This window comes from Podarcis muralis, chromosome 2 (genome assembly GCF_964188315.1).
Source record: "Podarcis muralis chromosome 2, rPodMur119.hap1.1, whole genome shotgun sequence".
NCBI classification, from domain to species: domain Eukaryota; kingdom Metazoa; phylum Chordata; class Lepidosauria; order Squamata; family Lacertidae; genus Podarcis; species Podarcis muralis.
The window spans coordinates 20,477,610-20,496,444 of NC_135656.1; the positions used below are offsets into that span (position 1 = coordinate 20,477,610).

Consider the following 18,835-nt stretch of genomic DNA (forward strand, 5'->3'; position numbering starts at 1 on the left):
CTATCCTAATTCTGTAAAAGAAACTGAAAGTCCCTCAGAGCTCTGCCTCCCTTCAGCCATGGCTACCGCCGCGGAGGCTGTTGATCTGGCTAAGAATTTGCAGGACGAATTGACTTGCTGCCTTTGCCTGGATTTTTTTAACAAGCCAGTACTGATTATAAAATGCTCCCACAGCTTCTGCAAGGAGTGTATCTCTAAGCACTTCAAAAAAATGGGGCCCAAGGCATTGTGCCCCAGGTGCAGGGGGGAGCTCCGTCAAAATAATTTGGTAGACCATAGATCACTTGCGAACATAGTGGAAACTTACCAGCAGATGAAGAAAAACCACCAGGAATTGTTGGGACCCTCCTGGAGAGAGCACCCAGCAGCCAGTGGATCCCAGGATCTGAAGTTGTCAGCTGGAGTTTTCCCATATCAGCTCAAGGTATGTACGGGCTTGATTAGAACGCTGTTGACACATACATTTGTGGCTGGGTGACTGCAAAATCTAAGGGCAATTAGACTGCATGTGGCAAAGGATAATCAATTATCAAATGCCACAGGCAAAGATCAAATACCAAAGGCAATTCTTGTCGGTGGGTAGTACACATATTAGGCTGGGACTGGTCAAATATTGAGTTTTGATAAAGCACTAAAAGATTAGGAGGTGTACATGCTCATATGAACTGGTTCTAGAACTTCAAGCAGCAGGGTTTGATTCCTTAATGGCAGGAGGACTAAGTGTTACATTTCAACGGGACGGAAGGAAAATATCTCCCGCTGTATAGCAAAGAAAATCTGATAATGGTTTGTATTCAAAATAGTGCTAAGTGCTTGCTTGGGAAAGTGGAAAAACCCCTCCTCCCCTTGACCCTACCCCCCAAAAATATGTTTGTGGTTTTCTAACCCTCCAGAGCAGATACTTTGCCCATTCCTTTGTTGCCACACTTTGGACCACACTTTGGGGAAGAAGAGCCTCAGATGAGAATCGCAGGATCCCGGTCAATTCATATGGGGAGAGGTGGTCTGTGAGGTATTGTTTTCAAGATCTAGGTTTATATGTGGCTTGTGGTTTTCCATCCTCCAGGAAGTGGTGAAAATAAGTGAAGTCTGCAAACAAATAGAAGTGGCGTTTGAAGCAATCGACAAATGCACGAAGGACAGCGCTGAAATGAAGGTTGGTACTTGAATGAGTTGCGATGATATGTTTGGCTTCTTTCTACCGTCTCCTCTTCTGGAACATGTAGAGGCCTTTCGGGGTTGTTGTTTATTTGGTCAGAGTGTGTTCAGTTGAGGTCTGCCGTGCCCCTTCCTCATAATTCATATGATTGCAAGGGGATGGCATGTTCTAGTGTCATAAAACTGAAGAGTTGGGAAGGACCGCAAGAGTCATCTATCTAGTCCACACACACACACACACACACACAGCAATGTAGGAATCTTTCACCTAACTTGGGGCCCTGAGATAAAGAGCCACATGCTCTATCGACTGAGCTGTCCAATTTGGTTATTACAGCGGTACCTTGGTTTTCAAACATAATCCGTTCTGGAAGGCTGTTCAAGTTCTGAAACGTTAGAAAACCAAAGCATTTACTTACGGAAACATTTACTTATGGAAAAGTCAATATGGAAGTCACGTAGCATGTTCAACTTCTGAAAAGTATTTGAAAACCGAAGCATGTACTTCTGGGTTTTCGGCGTTCGAAAAACAAAACGTTCGACTTCTGAGATGTTCGAAAACCGAGGTGCCACTGTACATCCATTCGCCCCAATATTCCACATACCACAAGGGGCCATTTATTAATTCAATTGAGTCAAGTTGTAAAGTTGTACTTCGAATCGTGCTATCCTAGTCTGTAGATCATAAGCCAGATATTGATATGTCCCTTCTTATACAAAATCCCATAGTTTTAAAGAGGCAGAAGCCCATGTAGGGGTTGAGAATTCCTGTCTGTGGGATAGAGGGGGAGCTGAACTATCCCAAAAGCATTTGAAGAGTTGTGTCACACCTCTTAGGAAGCTCTGAGCTTATGTGTCCTCCTAAATCAGCTTCTCTTCCCTTGGTTTTAGGATTCTGTATCTCGGATCAAAAGTTCCATTAGAGAAGGCTTCAGTTTTATGAAGAAGTATATTAATGATCAAGAGGAAAAGGTGCTGAATGTTATTGACGAAGAATGTGCTGCCACTCAACAAAGCATAGGCTTAATGAATGAGCAACTCACAGCAAGAATTGACAGGCTTTTGGAACTGCAAAGTAACTCTGAGGAAGTGATTAAGGTAAAAGTGGTGGGGGAGGAATGAGATTAATGGTGCACACTTACTTGGATATAAGATCTATTGAACAAATTGGATTTGTTTTCTGCGAAAACAAGTATAGGATCAAGATGCATGCCATTGTAGTTTGAATTTGAATTTGCTATCCCGCTTTGTCACTCCCCATCAGGAGTCTCAAAGCGGCTAACAATCTCCTTTCCCTTCCTCCCCCTCAACAAACACTCTTTGAGGTGAGTGGGGCTGAGAGACTTCAGAGAAGTGTGACTAGCCCAAGGTCACCCAGCAGCTGCATGTGGAGGAGCGAAGACGCGAACCCGGTTCACCAGATTACGAGTCTCTTAACCACTACACCACACTGGCTCTTCCAGTGGAAAACAAAAACAATGCCTAAACTTATTCTCCAATTCTAAAGATATGATATGTAAATTAGTCCCATGGACTTTAGTGGACCATCCCTTTAATACAGGGGCCTATGGCCCTTGTTGGACCAACTCCCAGCATCCCTGACCTACAGAAGGCTTTCCCCTTTGTTTTTGTTGTAGCACTTCTGAACATAAACCCCTAAGGCAGCATTTAAATTTCCTTTTTCTCAGTCCTCATCCCCCTGCCCAGATGTGTTTATGAGTTACGCAGAAAATTGAGAATCATATTTGAATGGGCTCAGTTTATATTAGCTGCATCTTAAGGACCATATGCAACTTCTTTCAAAGGGAACCTGTCAGGCACAGTACTTGTAAAAAAATTTCTGTTATGCTAGGTTTATCAGATAGGCTGATTTTAACACTTTGCCTGCTGATTTTAGTAATGCATCTCATGATTTTCTAAAATGTTGTAGCAAGCCTTGAGTTCTTAGGTGAATAGAATGTAGAATAGCATTTATTGCATTTGTCCATAGACCACAGCAGAAATTTAAAAAAGTGGCATATAAACAAACAAACAAATAAAAATTTGTTTTCCAGGAGCTCCAGGATTAAGATTTTAGGGCAAAAGGAATAACAAATATACAGTGGTGCCTCTGGTTATGAACTTAATTCGTCCTGGAGGTCCGTTCTTAAGCTGAAACCGTTCTTATCCTGAGGCACGCTTTCGCTAATGGTGCCTCCTGCTCCACGTTTTTCGCTCGCACTTCCGCTCGCACTTCCACTTCCGCTCGCATCCTAGGGCAAAGTTCGCAACCAGGAGCAACTACTTCTGAGTTAGCAGAGCTTGTAACCCGAAGCATGCTTAACCAGAAGCATTTGTAACCAGAGGTACCACTGTATGTGACAGAACGGGAGGATTTTAGAAATGCCATTTATTCATACTAGCCCCTGAATTAAAATACCATATTTTTCCGTGTATAAGACCAGGTTTTTCCCCTTAAAAATAATGTCAAAACTCGTGGGTGTCTTATACACGGGGCCATCTCCCCCCATTTTCTTAAATTGGGAGTCCCCCAAAATAAGGGGCGTCTTATACATGGGGGCGTCTTATAGACGGAAAAATACGTTTGTTTGTTTGTTTGTTTGTTTACTTTGTGTTAATATCAGCATTCTTTGGAAGGTTTTAGACTGTCCTGGATAGATTTATATACAGATGTATTCCAGATATATTTTTTTCCATTGGAAATTTTCAGTCCACTGCTACAAATCTACACTTTTCTAACTTAAGAGTTGTCAGAAATCCTCGCTGGAAATGTTGCTTGTTGTTCTGACCCCCCCCCCCCCCATTATTAGAATACCTCATCGGAACAAGAAGTTTCCATCGGTGAGCCTATCAGAGTGACCGAAGTTGTTCTTGGTGTCCAGAAGATTTCTGGCATCATATATGCCGTGGAAGAGTTCAGAAGGCAGCTGGATAGGGCAGTGCTGGAAAAATGCCCCAGGCAGCAGCCTCGTGGTGAGTGGAGTTTGAAATTTTCCACTAGCTAAAGGAAGTCTGACATGTGTTTGATCATTACCAAGCCGAGTCCTGTAAGATGCTGAAGAAGTAATGCAATTCTGGGCTGCATCAATAGGAGTATAGCATCTAGATCAAGGGAAGTAATAGTGCCACTGTATTCTGCTCTGGTCAGACCTCACCTGGAGTACTGTGTCCAGTTCTGGGCACCACAATTCAAGAAGGACACTGACAAACTGGAACGTGTCCAGAGGAGGGCAACCAAAATGATCAAAGGCCTGGAAACGATGCCTTATGAGGAACGGCTAAGGGAGCTGGGCATGTTTAGCCTGGAGAAGAGGAGGTTAAGGGGTGATATGATAGCCATGTTCAAATATATAAAAGGATGTCACATAGAGGAGGGAGAAAGGTTGTTTTCTGCTGCTCCAGAGAAGCGGACACGGAGCAATGGATCCAAACTACAAGAAAGAAGATTCCACCTAAACATTAGGAAGAATTTCCTGACAGTAAGAGCTGTTCGACAGTGGAATTTGCTGCCAAGGAGTGTGGTGGAGTCTCCTTCTTTGGAGGTCTTTAAGCAGAGGCTTGACAACCATATGTCAGGAGTGCTCTGATGGTGTTTCCTGCTTGGCAGGGGGTTGGACTCGATGGCCCTTGTGGTCTCTTCCAACTCTATGATTCTATGATTCTATGATTCTAAGTAAATAGGAGTCTGCATATTTACACCAGTGTAATGCTGACAGCCAGAAACATTCAGTAAGTACTGCCTTGGCTGGATCAGACCATGTCTGGCATTGTGTCTGACAATGATAGCAGCCAAATGCCCCTGGGAGGTAAGTGAGAAGAGATTCATAGATGATTTGCCCCACCACAGAGCACTCTGAATCTCTGGAATTTCCCACTACAGTCATACCTCGGGTTACAGACACTTCAGGTTGCATTTTTTTGGGTTACGGACTGCCGAAACCTGGAAGTACCAGAACGGGTTACTTCCGGATTTTGGCGGTCGCACATGCGCAGAAGCGCTAAATCATGCTTTACGCATGCGCAGAAGCGCTGAATCGCAACCCACGCGTGCGCAGGCGTGCCGCTGCAGGTTGCAAACGCTGTGAGTTGCGAATGTGCATCCCGCATGGATCATGTTCGCAACCCGAGTGTCCACTGTATAGGTCTTTTTTTAAAAAATCAGATCTTAAAAAATGTAAAGGGACCCCTGACCGTTAGGTCCAGTCGCGACTGACTCGGGGGTTGCGGCGCTCATCTCGCTTTATTGGCCGAGGGAGTCGGCGTACAGCTTCCGGGTCATGTGGCCAGCATGACTAAGCCGCTTCTGGCGAACCAGAGCAGCGCACGGAAACGCCGTTTACCTTCCTGCCGGAGCAGTACCTATTTTTCTACTTGCACTTTGACGTGCTTTCGAACTGCTAGTTTGGCAGGAGCAGGGACCGAGCAACGGGAGCTCACCCCGTCAAGGGGATTCGAACCGCCGACCTTCTGATCGGCAAGTCCTAGGCTCTGTGGTTTAACCCACAGCGCCACCCGCGTCCCAGTTTTCTTCATCTTTACAGCTGTGACAATTTGTATTAGTGCAGTGAACTTGATTTTGGATTAATATATTAAGATATCCACACATATGCAAACAAATTCAAGGTGCTTTCTTCACTCGACAGACACCCTTTTCTTTTTCCTGTTCTGCCAACACTATGAGTACTGGACCCTGTTTGTCATACAGACAGGACTGCTTGATGAGAGGTTTATTCTGTTGAGACTGCTGTTTCAGTTCTGGCGAAATGGGGAATTTTAAGGAGGAAATATTAAGGATAGCCTTTCTTTTTTAAAACTGTGAGTGATAGCTGCTATTATTAGCAATGTGTTTGCGTTGTGTTTCCTGCAGTATCCCAGAAGGGATCCTCTGTTGAGGTTTTCATAATAGGCAGATTTATTTAAATTGGCTAATTATTAAATCGACAAGTTCCTTTGTTGATTGGCAGCTCTAGTGCTTATATTTCCCCATGTGTGGACGTGTGCACAATATTTAGTAATTTTAGGCCAATGTGAGTAATTACAAAGATGTTTAATGATACAGTGGTACCTCGGGTTACATACGCTTCAGGTTACATACGCTTCAGGTTACACACTCCGCTAACCCAGAAATAGTGCTTCAGGTTAAGAACTTTGCTTCAGGATAACAACAGAAATCGGGCTCCAGCGGCGTGGCGGCAGCAGGAGGCCCCATTAGCTAAAGTGGTGCTTCAGGTTAAGAAGAGTTTCAGGTTAAGTACGGACCTCCGGAGCGAATTAAGTACTTAACCTGATGTACCACTGTACTCCAAAATCCACAGTTGGGCAATACCTTTATTTGGACCCACTTAAAGTATCACAAAGGTGTGGCAGATTTTGTGAGTTTTTGAGAGCTCTTCATCAGAGAAGATGGTGCGCAAAAGAGGGTAGGGGCAATAAAAAGACAAGGGTTTAAAAATTAGGCTGCATGTTGTTGCCATGAGGTCTGCTCAAAGACTCAGTTCCAGGATGTAGATTGTTGTCCAAATAAGTCCCTCACATATACAGAAGTTTTTACTTTGAATATGAGTTTAAGGACCCCAGATTCTCATCTAATTCAGATCTGAAACCATAGTCTGCAAAGAAGGAACAATTTGACATGTGCTGTCAACACAGGCTTCGCGTTTCAATAATTTAACTGAGTGTTCTTTTTTTTTGTTTTTGCTGCAGAATTTTCTCCAGGAACAAGTAACATGACTTGTGACTCTAATGATATCCAAACCGACGTGGCAGAGGATGAAATTGCCTCCACCAGCAGTTCTTGTGAGTAGTTAACTAACTGAATCTTATTCGTTCTCTGTTGCTCTCATGCACACGAGTGATTTTACAACTTTGAGCAGCTGCACAGAAGTTCATGGGACTGCAGTCTCATGCTTCAAGTTGTGGCAGAAGTTTTTTTTCTGAGTTGAAAGCCACAGCTCCCTCTAGTTAATGTTCAATGGGCCCCTGGATCTTTTCAAGAAAAACAGTGCTTTAAATGTTGAGCACCGTAAGAAATCAATGAACTTCTCTGTATAGTCCCACACTGTGTGGTCTCAGAGCACATGAGGTTGGTGAAGCTAAGCAGGTGTAGGTCTGGTTAGTTCCCGGATGGGTGACCACATGGAAAACACATGGATACTACCTTTGGTTGCATCGCAGAAGAAAGATTGAATGGAAATGTAAGAAAAGTAAATAGATACAGTCGTACCTTGGTTTTCGAACAGCTAAGTTTTGGCTCCCGAACACTGCAAACCTGGAAGTGGCTGTTCCAGTTGTGAACTATTTTTTGAAGCTGGGGCTTCCACGGCTTCTGATTGGCTGCAGGAGCTTCCTGCAGTCAACCAGAAGCCACGCTTTGGTTTCCAAACGTTTTGGAAGTCGAATGGACTTCCGGAACGGATTCCATTCGACTTCCAAGGTACGACTGTAAATGTATAATCCCAGGGAGGAGTTTTTAGGGCCTCCAGTATATTCTGCAGCTATCACATGACAGCATCCCTCTGTTGTTGGTTAAGGACCTCTTACTTGCAAACAAAGGGACGCGGGTGGTGCTGTGGGTTAAACCACAGAGCCTAGGACTTGCCGATCAGAAGGTCGGCGGTTCAAATCCCCGCGACGGGGTGAGCTCCCGTTGCTCAGTCCCTGCTCCTGCCAGCCTAGCAGTTCGAAAGTACATCAAAGTGCAAGTAGATAAACAGGTACCACTCCGACAGGAAGGTAAACGGTGTTTCCGTGCACTGCTCTGGTTCACCAATTGGCTCGGCCAATAAAGCGAGATGAGCGCCGCAACCCCAGAGTCAGTCACGACTGGACCTAATGGTCAGGGGTCCCTTTACCTTTACCTTACTTGCTAACAAGGGGACTCTCTTTATTAGCACTCTATCAAGATTCTCTTCAGGGAACAAGCTGCTCTTCTTCAGCAACGTCATCGGCCAGAGATAGTCCAATGCCAGCAATTTCAAGTCAGTTTTCTCAATGTAAGTATAAGTCACTGTATATACAAGATAGTGGTGTTAGGAAGTGTGGACATGGCATTCAATGAACCCTTGTTTTGGTCCTGCAAGACCTAGATTGATTGTCCTGCTGCTGAATTCTGTCAGCTTATGTCCGGTTAAAGCAGTGTTGGATTTACGTATAAGCTAAACAGGCTATAGCTTAGGGCCCCACTCTCTTGGGGGCACCCCAAAAAATTAAAGGAAAAAAACAACTGGATGTACATTTCCAAAATATAAGATAAAAAACAAATAAAATAAAACCTACATACAATTAGAGCTTAATAATAATTTCACTATTAATATACTTCTTCTTAATTGTATTTCTCTATTAATATACTTCTTCTTAATTGTATTTCAGTTCAACAATAACTTTGATAAAATACATATTTTGTTATATGCAAATGGCTTTAGATACCTATTAGGTCCATAAATTACCATATAGCATATATTCAACACAAAAAAATAGTGACAATTTGTTATTGACAAAGGGCCCCATTACCTTCAGTAGCTTAGGGCCTCATCAAACCTAAATCTGGCCCTGAAGAGTCATACTTGTTTGTTTGTCTGTTTTAAGAGTCAAACCTTCACACTGAAATCATGAACTTGCTTTCTTTCAATCCTATGTTTTGAAAATACAGCATGGCATCTCTTAAGCTTTGTTAACTGACAGCTTTCAGAAAGCCTGTTCATTGGTACATTTAGTTTAATTGAGCTGCAAGATGTTTTGTAAACTTCTCCAGATTGTGTGAGATAGGATCTGGTTCTAAATGATTTCCTAGCCACAGAGAAATATTTATCATATACAGTCCTCACCCCACCCCCACCAATGTACTTTGGAATTTTTAATTAAATAGCCATGATACAAAATGAGCATTGGTTGATTAATTGAATTTATATACCACCCTATATCCAGGGGTCTCAGGCCGGTTCACAGAATAAAATCAAGATATAAAACCACAGAATACATAAATATAAAAACAACAACCCAATAGCCCCCCCCCCTTACAAAAAAACACATTTCAAAAGGGCATAGGATGTAAATCAGATCAGCCAAAGGCCTGGTTAAAAAGGAACGTTTTTGCCTGGCACCTAAAGGTGTATAATGAAGGCGCCAGGCGAACTTCCCTGGGGAAAGCTTTCCACAAACAGGGAGCCACTGCAGAGAAGGCCCCGTTCTCGTGTTGCCACCCTCTGGACCTCTTGTGAAGGAGGCACATGAAGAAGGGCCACAGAAGATGATCTCAGAGTCTGGGTAGGTTCATATGGAAAGAGGCGGTCCTTGCCTGTTAAAGAAATTCTCTTGATCCAGCACGTTGATCTTGTTTAATTTAAATGATTTTGCTTATTATAGGGGCATCCGACGTGACTTTTGATCCCAAGAGGGTCAGCAACATGCTTCAACTCACAGAAAATAAAAGGACAGTCTCTGTGACCCGTTGGGACTCTGACTATGAATATTGTCCGAAGAGATTCCGCATCAGCCAGGTGTTGGGATCCCAGAGTTTCTCTGAAGGGTGTCACTACTGGGAAGTTAGCACCAGAAACAGCACAGGATGGGCTATTGGTGTCGCCAGTGAGGACATTGGTAGGAGTGACCAGCTAGGGAGAAGTGAGGTATCCTGGTGCATAGAATGGTCAAGGAAATGGCTCTCAGCATGGCACAGAAATCAAGCAACTCCAATTAGTGAAGAGAAACCTCTGCAGGTTGGCGTTCTCCTGGACATTCCAAGCAATCGCTTATCTTTTTATTCTCTCACTGATAAGGTAACCCTTTTACATCACTTTGAAATCCATGTGGTAAACCCTGTCTACCCGGCTTTTTGGATCTATGGTACAGATATAGGTGGCTTCTTAACTATAAATGAAATCAAGAGGAATTAACCAGAAGCGGTTTAGTCATACTGGCCACATGACCGGAAAGCTTCTGTGGACTAACGCCTGCTCCCTCGGCCTGAAAGCAAGATGAGTGTTGCAACCCCTTAGCCGCCTTTGACTGGACTTAACTGTCCAGGGCTCCTTTACCTTTTATTACCTTATACCAGAACTATAAATACATACCGTCTTTATGCTGATTTGCCCTGGAGATTCCTGAGAATTGTAGTTTGGTTAGCATGCTTCCCTTTTTGATGTGTGAATTGCTCCCCCCTTCCCCTCTGAGAGGAAATTAATTTACAGTGATACCTCAGGTTAAGTACTTAAATCGTTCCGGAGGTCCATACTTAACCTGAAGCACCACTTTAGCTAATGGGGTCTCCTGCTGCTGCCACACCGCTGGAGCATGATTTCTGTTCTCATCCTGAAGCAAAGTTCTTAACCCGAGGTAATATTTCTGGGTTAGCGGAGTTTGTAACCTGAAGCGTATGCAACCTGAAGCTTATGTAACCCGAGGTACCACTGTACTTACTAAGCCAGTTTGACTCTAGTGTGCCAATACAGTGGTACCTTGGTTCTCAAACTCAATCCAGTCTGGAAGTCTGTTCGACTTCCAAAACGTTCGCAAACCAAGGCGCGGCTTCTGATTGGCTAATTGGACCGGAAACAATTCCGACGATCGAAATGGATGTTTGGCTTCTGAAAAATGTTCACAAACCAGAACACTTCCAGGTTTGTGGCATTCGGGAGCCAATTTGTTCGTCAACTAAGCCGTTTGGGAAACAAGGTACCACTGTACTGTACATTGTCACTGGAAGGAGGCTACAGAATTATGGCTGTAGAAAGAGCTTCAGGTTTGGAATGTTATCACTGGCTCTTTGAACAGAATGCCCAGCCTAGCGCATGAGTGCTTTTCAAGTAATACTAAATTGCCTATCTTAGTTTTGTTCCTAGCAGCAGTTTCATATCTGGCAAAGCAGATTTATCATTCATGCTAAAGGCAGGCAGAAAAATATTGGATGTCTCTTTTAAAGCCATATTTTGCACTTTAGAACATGTTCAGATGCTTGACCAGTGTTTATAGCTACATAAATCTTCAATTTCCAGTAGCTGGTAACAGAAACCACAACCCCGCATTGGAAGTTCACCAATTTACTGAACAGAAGTCAGAAGTTTGTCTTCTCTCTTCTGTTCAAATGTAACAAATTAGTTCAGCATGAAAAAGGTTTGTTCACTCGTCTCCCCCGTAAAAAAACCCAAAAAAACTTTCTGATGCTAGGAGCCAGTTTGTAATCCAGTGACTGATACAGTTGCAGCAGAAAATACCAGCTGCAGACCAACTGTTGCTTAGGAAGAAGGCAAGTGTTTATTTGTATGTGAATCAGCTTCCATTGTTTCATGTCACGTGCTACAAAGGTCTCCTTTCCACAGGGGCCAGGAATCCAAAATGACCATAACTACTGTTCTCCATTTCCTTCCCCAGTTAGAGAGGAGCCTTTATTTACACCAGGGGTGCGGACACAGGTGGCGCTGTGGTCTAAACCATTGAGCCTCTTGAGCTTGCCAATCAGGTTGGCGGTTCGTAGTCCCCAGGACGGGGTGAGCTCCCATTGCTTGGTCCCTGCTCCTGCCAACCTAGCAGTTTGAAAGCATGCCAAAAGTGCAAGTAAATAAATAGGTACCTCTCCAGCGGTAAGGTAAACGGTGTTTCTGTGCACTGTTCTGGTTTCGGTGTTCCATTGCGCCAGAAGCGGCTTAGTCATGCTGGCCACATGACCTGGAAAAACTGTCTGTGGACAAACACCGGCTCCCTAGGCCTATAAAGCGAGACGAGCTGCTGCAACCCCAGAGTCGTCTGCAACTCGACTTAACTGTCAGGGGTCCTTTACCTTTACCTTTTTTAGGGGAACATGTGGCCCTCCAGACGTTCTCTTTTTTTTTTTGGAATAATTTTTTATTAAATTTTCCACAAATATCGCCAATCAAACAATTTCCCCAATAACATATTTCATCTTTTGGACTTCCCTCAGCTTCTCTGACAATCATCCGTGTTTAAATTTTTATCTACGCATTCCCCAAATTTAGTATCACCTTTTAAGATACCTTTATAAACATAATTACATTCTTGCAATATTCCTTATTCTTTCACAAAGCTTCTTTAAAACCCACTAGCGTTGTTTGCTCATCACATACACTCTTCAAATACTCCGAAAATTTTTCCCAGTCCTCTATGAACTTGTGATCTCGTTGATATCTAATTTTCCCAGTTAGTTTGCCCAGTTCTGCATAGCCCGTTAACTTGTGGCCCTCCAGACGTTCTCAGCTGTGTAGCAACCCCCGCTGGTGCCTGGGAGAGCCAGTGTGGTGTAGTGGTTAAGAGCGGTGGACTCGTAATCTGGGGAACAGGTTCGTGTCTCCACTCCTCCACATGCAGCTGCTGGGTGACCTTGGACTAGTCACACTTCTCTGAAGTCTCTCAGCCCCACTCACCTCACAGAGTGTTTGTTGTGGGGGAGGAAGGGAAAGGAGATTGTTAGCCGCTTTGAGACTCCTTCGGGTAGTGATAAAGCTCCCAGCAGCCCCAGCCAGCATGCCATACGGTCAGGGATGGTGGGAATTGTCATCCGACAATCTTCGGAGGGCCACAGGTTCCTCACCTCTGGTCTGCACAAAAGTTATGCTAGGGAGCTGATCAAATAGCACAAGGAATTAGGGGTCTAATGGTCAGTGCCTAAGGCAAACTACACCAACTTATTGCCCTCCATATGCTGCTGATGGGAGTTGTAGTCCAAAACATCTGGAGGGCATAAAAGACTGCATTATTATTATTATTATTATTATTATTATTATTAGCCATCCATTTGACTGGGTTGCACCAGCCAACCACTATGGGTGGCTCCCAACAGTATATTAAAAACACAATAAAATGTCAAACATTAAAAACTTCCATATACAGGGCAACCTTCAGGTGTCTTCTAAAAGTCCTGAGATTTATCAAGAAAAGCGAAATGCCAAAGCAACTTTGTGTGACCTCTTGGAGGTTTTTAGAATATATCTTTTGATGCTGCTTTTTACTTTATAATTCCAAGAGTCGTAGCTCTACAAATGATAAACATAAAGCCAATTTAACAAAATTCTTGAGGCTGACCTCCTTTGCAATCTTATGTTCACTTTTTTATAGTTTACATTTGCAGGAGGATAGTAAGAACTTTGCAGGGTTCAGACACACTTTGTAGAGATGATAAAGTCTAGAATGTGGGTCAAGAATAAATGAAGGAATATTAATGTTTGGGTTTTTTTTAACATATCATTCTGCTTTTTTATGTTCGCTGGCTGTTTTGTAGAATTTTACAATTAAAATTGTGAAACACGAGGCATCCAAAATAACTTTCTAAAATTCTCTAATAAAATGGCTTTATTTTTTAGCACACAAGACTTTCCCTTGTGCTGTTTCTATAAACCATTTCTGTTTGGATGATGGCACCCCACCAGCTTTGCTCTGTGCTGTATCTCTTAAAACAACCATACAAATACTTGTTGTGAAGCAGTGATGGCCAAACTTGGCCCTCCAGCTGTTTTGGGACTACAACTCCCATCATCCCTAGCTAAAAGGACCAGTGGTCAGGGATGATGGGAATTGTAGTCCCAAAACAGCTGGAGGGCCAAGTTTGGCCATAACTGTTGTGGAGAGTGCATTGGGAAACAACCAAAGTGCATCATATTGAACACAACAGGGCTGAAGCACAGCCCATTAGGTAGAGCATGAGACTCTTATCTCTGGGTTGTGGGTTCAAGCCCCGACGTTGGTCAGAAGTAGGGCTGCCACCTGTCCTGTATAATACAGTACAGAGTTGTCCCTTATTTCAATGTAAAATGCTACATCCTGTATTGACAGTTTTGTCCTGTATTTCATGTCGTCTCTCTCTGTCTCTCCCAGGGTTGTGGGTTCTAGCCTGACGTTGGCCAAAAAGATTCTTCCATTGCAGGGGGTTGGACTAGATGACCCTCGTGTTCCCTTTCAAATTTTACAGTTCTGTGATTCTATGAGACAGCACATTTCCAAGTTAACAGCACACAGGGAATGAATGAATGAATGAATGAATGAATGAATGAATAGATAGACAGATAGAAAACTGCAGTGCTTTTTTCTGGGGGGACACAGGAGTACACATACCCCTAAACATTTTGTGAATCTTTGTACTTTTGTCAATTTACTGTATTTATTTCCCCAATTTGAAATGTAAAATGGTGATTTTCTTGAGTCAAAATGAGAGTACCCCTAAACATTTTTAGAAAAAAGGCACTGGAAAACTGGAGGAAGGTGTGTGTGAGTGACCCTCTTAATTCAGCCTTTGTGTTTCTCTGTAAGAAGAATATTGCAGGCTAGGAAGCCGTTCCACATCCAAATCTCAATGGCGCCCCTTCCTATTTCTTCGCACGGGTTACCTCGCTCGTTCAACTGACAACCGGAAGCGCCCCTTTAATCCCCTCGCGCCCGTAACCCTTTGGGCGCAGCTTCCCGCGCTGAATTCATTTCCATTTCCGACGCGAAAACGAAGCGGGGTACCGCCGCTCTAGGCTCATAGACTTGAAGGCGTCCGACGGCAACCTACTGCACAAGGCCTTTCACCATAGAGCTCGGCATTGGCTAGAGCGGCGGCTCGGCCGAGGCATTGCGGCGGCCTCCAACGGCGGCCACCGGAAGCTCGGCCCCCTTTTCCTCCCCTACGCCCTGTCACTCTAGCCCGGCCGCCGCCGCCCCTCCCCATCTCTATGGGCCGCGGAGGGGGGGGGAGAAGGTTGCGAGCGGGGCGGCGGAGTCAACGAGGAGCCGGTTGCTGGCTGAGGCGAGAGAGGGCGGGAGGTTTCAGCAGGCCGCGGGGCTCTCCGCCTTTCCCTTCCCCTCCCTTCGCCCTCATGTGAGCGGGGCCCCCGGCTTGCGAGGGCCCGGCGGGAGAGAGAGAGAGGAGCGGGGCGATGAAGAAGGACGTGAGGATCCTGCTGGTGGGAGAACGTGAGTTGAGGGGAGAGGGAAGGTCAAGGCTGTGAGGGGAGGGGGCGCGAGGGGGGAGGGGCGGAGGTCAACGGCCGCTCCCCCCCCATGGCCAGATAAACGGGGAGGGGGATGCTGGGGGGGGGGAGGGGGCGAAGGAGGGAGGGAGTTTGGGGCGCACGTGGCTTTTTTTATTTTCCCAAAAATCGTTTTTATGGGAGATTTTTCTGTCTTTCTGGGCAAGGGAAAGGCTTACCTGGGCTCACTTAAAAGGGAGTCCAGGAAAACAGGCGCCTGGGACAAACAGGGATGTGTGTGTGTGTGTGTGTGTGTGTGTGTGTGTGTGTGTGTTTGGGGTGCGTGGGGATATCTAAAAGAGGACGGGAGGTGGATTGGAAAGAGCACGAAGGGGGGAGGCTGAAGATGCAAAAAAAGAAAGTTTTGCAGGACACGGGCAAGGACAGGATGAGGAGAGGCTGGTCAAATGGGCAGTGGGGGTGGGGTGGGAATGATGGATGAGGAACAGGGCAAAAAGTGGGTGGCACATAAGGAACATGGGCACAGCCGGCGCCCCGCTAAATCAAGTAAATAAGTGAATAAAATACTTAACCAAAAGTAGGAACCGTAGAAAGATGTTGGCGGGTTTTTCTGAGTGCTTGGGGTCGGAAGAAAATTTTAAACAACTGCTGTTGAGATGTTTCATTCCGAATGTGTTAGTCAGAGCCAGACAGAGGAGGATGACAGGTGGGTGTCCTGCCCCCCCCCAACATAAATCCTGGAAGGAGAGGTAAATAAAACAGTTGCTTTTATTTAGGAAGTTAGGGAATCATTTTCTAACTTTTTTTTTTGGTGGTTCATTCTTTTTGGAATTTCCAAGGCCTTAGCACAGCTGTTTTGCACACAGAAGATTGCAGGTTCAACTCCCAGTGTCTTCTGGTACTGCTGGGAGAGGCCCCTGCATGATGTAGACCAGGTGTGGAGAGTCTTTAGCCCTCCAGATATTGCTGAACTACAACTCCCATCATCCCTTGCCATTTGCCATTGTTGCTAGGGCTGATGAGAGTTGTAGTTCAGCAACATCCCCTCACCCACCTTCCTGCTCCTGACCTAGGTGGACCAATGGCTTGAATCTGTACAGGGAAGCTTCCTATGTTCCTAAGTGGTTGGGAAGTGAAGTAACCCTTTTACAATCTGTGCTACCCGCTGGGGCAGGGGGAGACTAGTGTTTCAATTTTTACTTTGGTGTGGTTGGGCATTGTATTTATTTGTGTATTCCAGCGCTGCTTCTGTCTTCAAATTCTTGCTGTCAGACCAAACATCTTCAGTCAGTAGTGTCTCCTTGTGAGGAAGTCTGACAGCAGTAATTCTTCACAATATTCTTCAAGTTTCCTCTCCAATAGGTCAGCTGTCTCACACTGGGAAATATTGCTATAGATAGTCTTTCATTCGTTATTTAAACTTAGCCTTAGCTCAGTCTGTGATTTCTACCTGACACATTACTGACTCATGCTGAATCAAAATGCAGATGGTTATAAAGTTTGTTTGAAAGTGGCAGTCTGTTATGAGTATCCCTTCTGCTTAACAGCTGTCTTGAAAATTTGTGATTGATTTACTTTTAAAGCAGTTCCACAAATGTATGCAAATAAAGTCATGTTTTCCTGTGATAAAAAATACGTTATCTGCAAAGAATGTATTCTTGTGAAGCTGTGTAAGATAAACAGGCAGCCTAACCAGTCCGTAGGCTAAACAGCTACTACCTAATGCAACTTTCCCTTAATGCAAGGGTTTCCTGACTAGTGTACTATTTTAATTTGTTGCTTTTTGTGCTAATTTGTGAAGGATACTGGGAAAGTAAAAAATGGCACAACTATATAGGACTTTGACTACAATCCTCTGCATGTTTTCCAGGAAATAAACATGTCTGGCATTGTTCTGTGTATTAATGAGTCCAGGGTGTGGGTGGGTGTATTGCCTTTGATTGTGAATTCATTCCTGAAATTTGATTTGAGGGACTAATATCAGGCAGTATTGCCTTCAAATTGCATTGTTATTTGTAGAATTATTCTTGAATTGTAAAGTTTGGAGTGCTCCTTAGAGCTCTCCTACTGTGATCATGCGTGGGATTTGTAGATATGTAATGGCCTGCAGTATACACACTCACTTTGATGTTCTGCTGTGGATTCCAGTTATGCTAGATTTCCATAACACGTTAAGTTGTACCATGGAAAAGTCAAAACTTGCACTTCTGCAATAAGCAGGTATATCTTTTGATATGGTTTCCCCCTTTTGAATAATATGTATGGCATGCAGTACATTCTACCTCTTTCCCCCAGCTCTCCATATGCCCACACCGCATTTAAATATAACTTTAAATTATTATTTTTTCATTTTTTCATTTTTAATGGCAACAATCTGTACTCATACTGAAGATAACTGAGATTCTGAGTTGTCTTGCTGGATATTTACAGTGGTGCCTCGCAAGACGAAATTAATTCGTTCCGCGAGTTTTGTCGTCTTGCGATTTTTTTCGTCTTGCGAAGCACAGTGTCGGAAAAGTTTTGGAAAAGCTTCAAAAATCACCAAAGTCTTCAAAAACTTCAAAAAAGGCTACCACACCGCGTGCTATGAGTTGCTCCTCGAAGTCAAGTCGCAACTGTATTAACGGTGTTAAGAAAAAGGAAACAAACTTGCAAGACGTTTCCGTCTTGCGAAGCAAGCCCATAGGGGAAATCGTCTTGTGAAGCAGCTCAAAAAACAAAAACCCTTTCGTGTTGCGAGTTTTCCGTCTTGCGAGGCATTCGTCTTGCGAGGTACCACTGTATTTGAATTCATATTGCACCCTATTCTGCAGACTTAAGATAAAAATGTAAATATAGCTCAAAATAATCTTGCACTGCTTCTTGACCAGTAGAAGCAGAGATGTAGAGCCCAGTCAGCTGAAGATAGTTGGCGTTTTAAGATTGTGAAAGGGCTGTGGGTGTGTTCCAGTTATTATTATTAAACTATATGCTTCTTTATGTAGAACATGACGTTTACTTTAAATGAGTTCTGGCATCATTGTACAGATGTAATGAGTCTATGTGCTCACTTTTGGATGCAGTCAAACCAGGCATCATATTATTTTCTTACAGCTGCTCTTTGGTTTTTGCTTGAGGATTAAAGTCTGCCTTGCCAAAAAGTGTGTGTATTATGTATCTTGAGAACGGCATTACGATACCCTTCCGTCTAGAAAACAGTTTCCCCCCCAATTTCAGTGCAGTTGTAGCTAGTTAAAAGTTTTGAACAAATAAACTTGCCTTCATATAAATGTACAAGCAACCTTTCTCTAAGTGAGGCTTTAATGTACAGTTTCATTTCAAAGAATCTGCAGTGGGCGGGAGGCAGTAGCTCACAACCCTCCAGAAAAGATTTTAAGATTGCAGTGCGGAAGAGAGGAAAGCGGGGTGAGCCAGAGTCTGTTCCACCCCCTAAAGGCACCATTGGATTCAATCCCTGGTGTTTATGGCAGACAGTTATGGGATAACTTTACTTAGTTTAAAGGCAACGGGATTTTGAAATGGAAAAGGAACTGAGATTTACTGGTTGTGTGTGGTATTAAGCCGAATAATTCTTTATTTCACTATTACTGTTTCCTGGATAGAGAAGTTTTTAATGTTTGTTGTTTTATTATGGTTTTAGATTTGTTGGAAGCTGCCCAGAGTGGCTTGGGCAACCCAGTCAGATGGGAGGGGTAAAAACAATAAAATTATGATGATTATTACTGAAATTGAGGTATTCAGCTATATTACTAATCCAGATTTGC

At 43.9% G+C, this 18,835-nt stretch overlaps 1 protein-coding gene across 4 annotated transcripts in view; it reads left to right on the top strand.

The window, feature by feature from the left end:
- The first annotated feature begins 58 nt into the window (after positions 1–58).
- The window catches only part of RHOT1 (ras homolog family member T1), a 71,150-nt gene continuing 52,373 nt past the window's right edge, over positions 59–18,835 (top strand). For 3 of the 4 annotated variants that reach the window (XM_077923970.1, XM_028711562.2, XM_028711572.2), the window contains exons 1-6: positions 59–424; positions 1,067–1,156; positions 2,050–2,256; positions 3,969–4,131; positions 6,862–6,954; positions 8,049–8,150. In XM_077923970.1, the coding sequence (XP_077780096.1) occupies positions 59–424; positions 1,067–1,156; positions 2,050–2,256; positions 3,969–4,131; positions 6,862–6,954; positions 8,049–8,150 (1,021 nt within the window). Of the gene's footprint in view, positions 425–1,066; positions 1,157–2,049; positions 2,257–3,968; positions 4,132–6,861; positions 6,955–8,048; positions 8,151–14,783; positions 15,055–18,835 lie in introns of those variants that run through there. The other variant, XM_028711579.2, reaches the window with a different exon arrangement.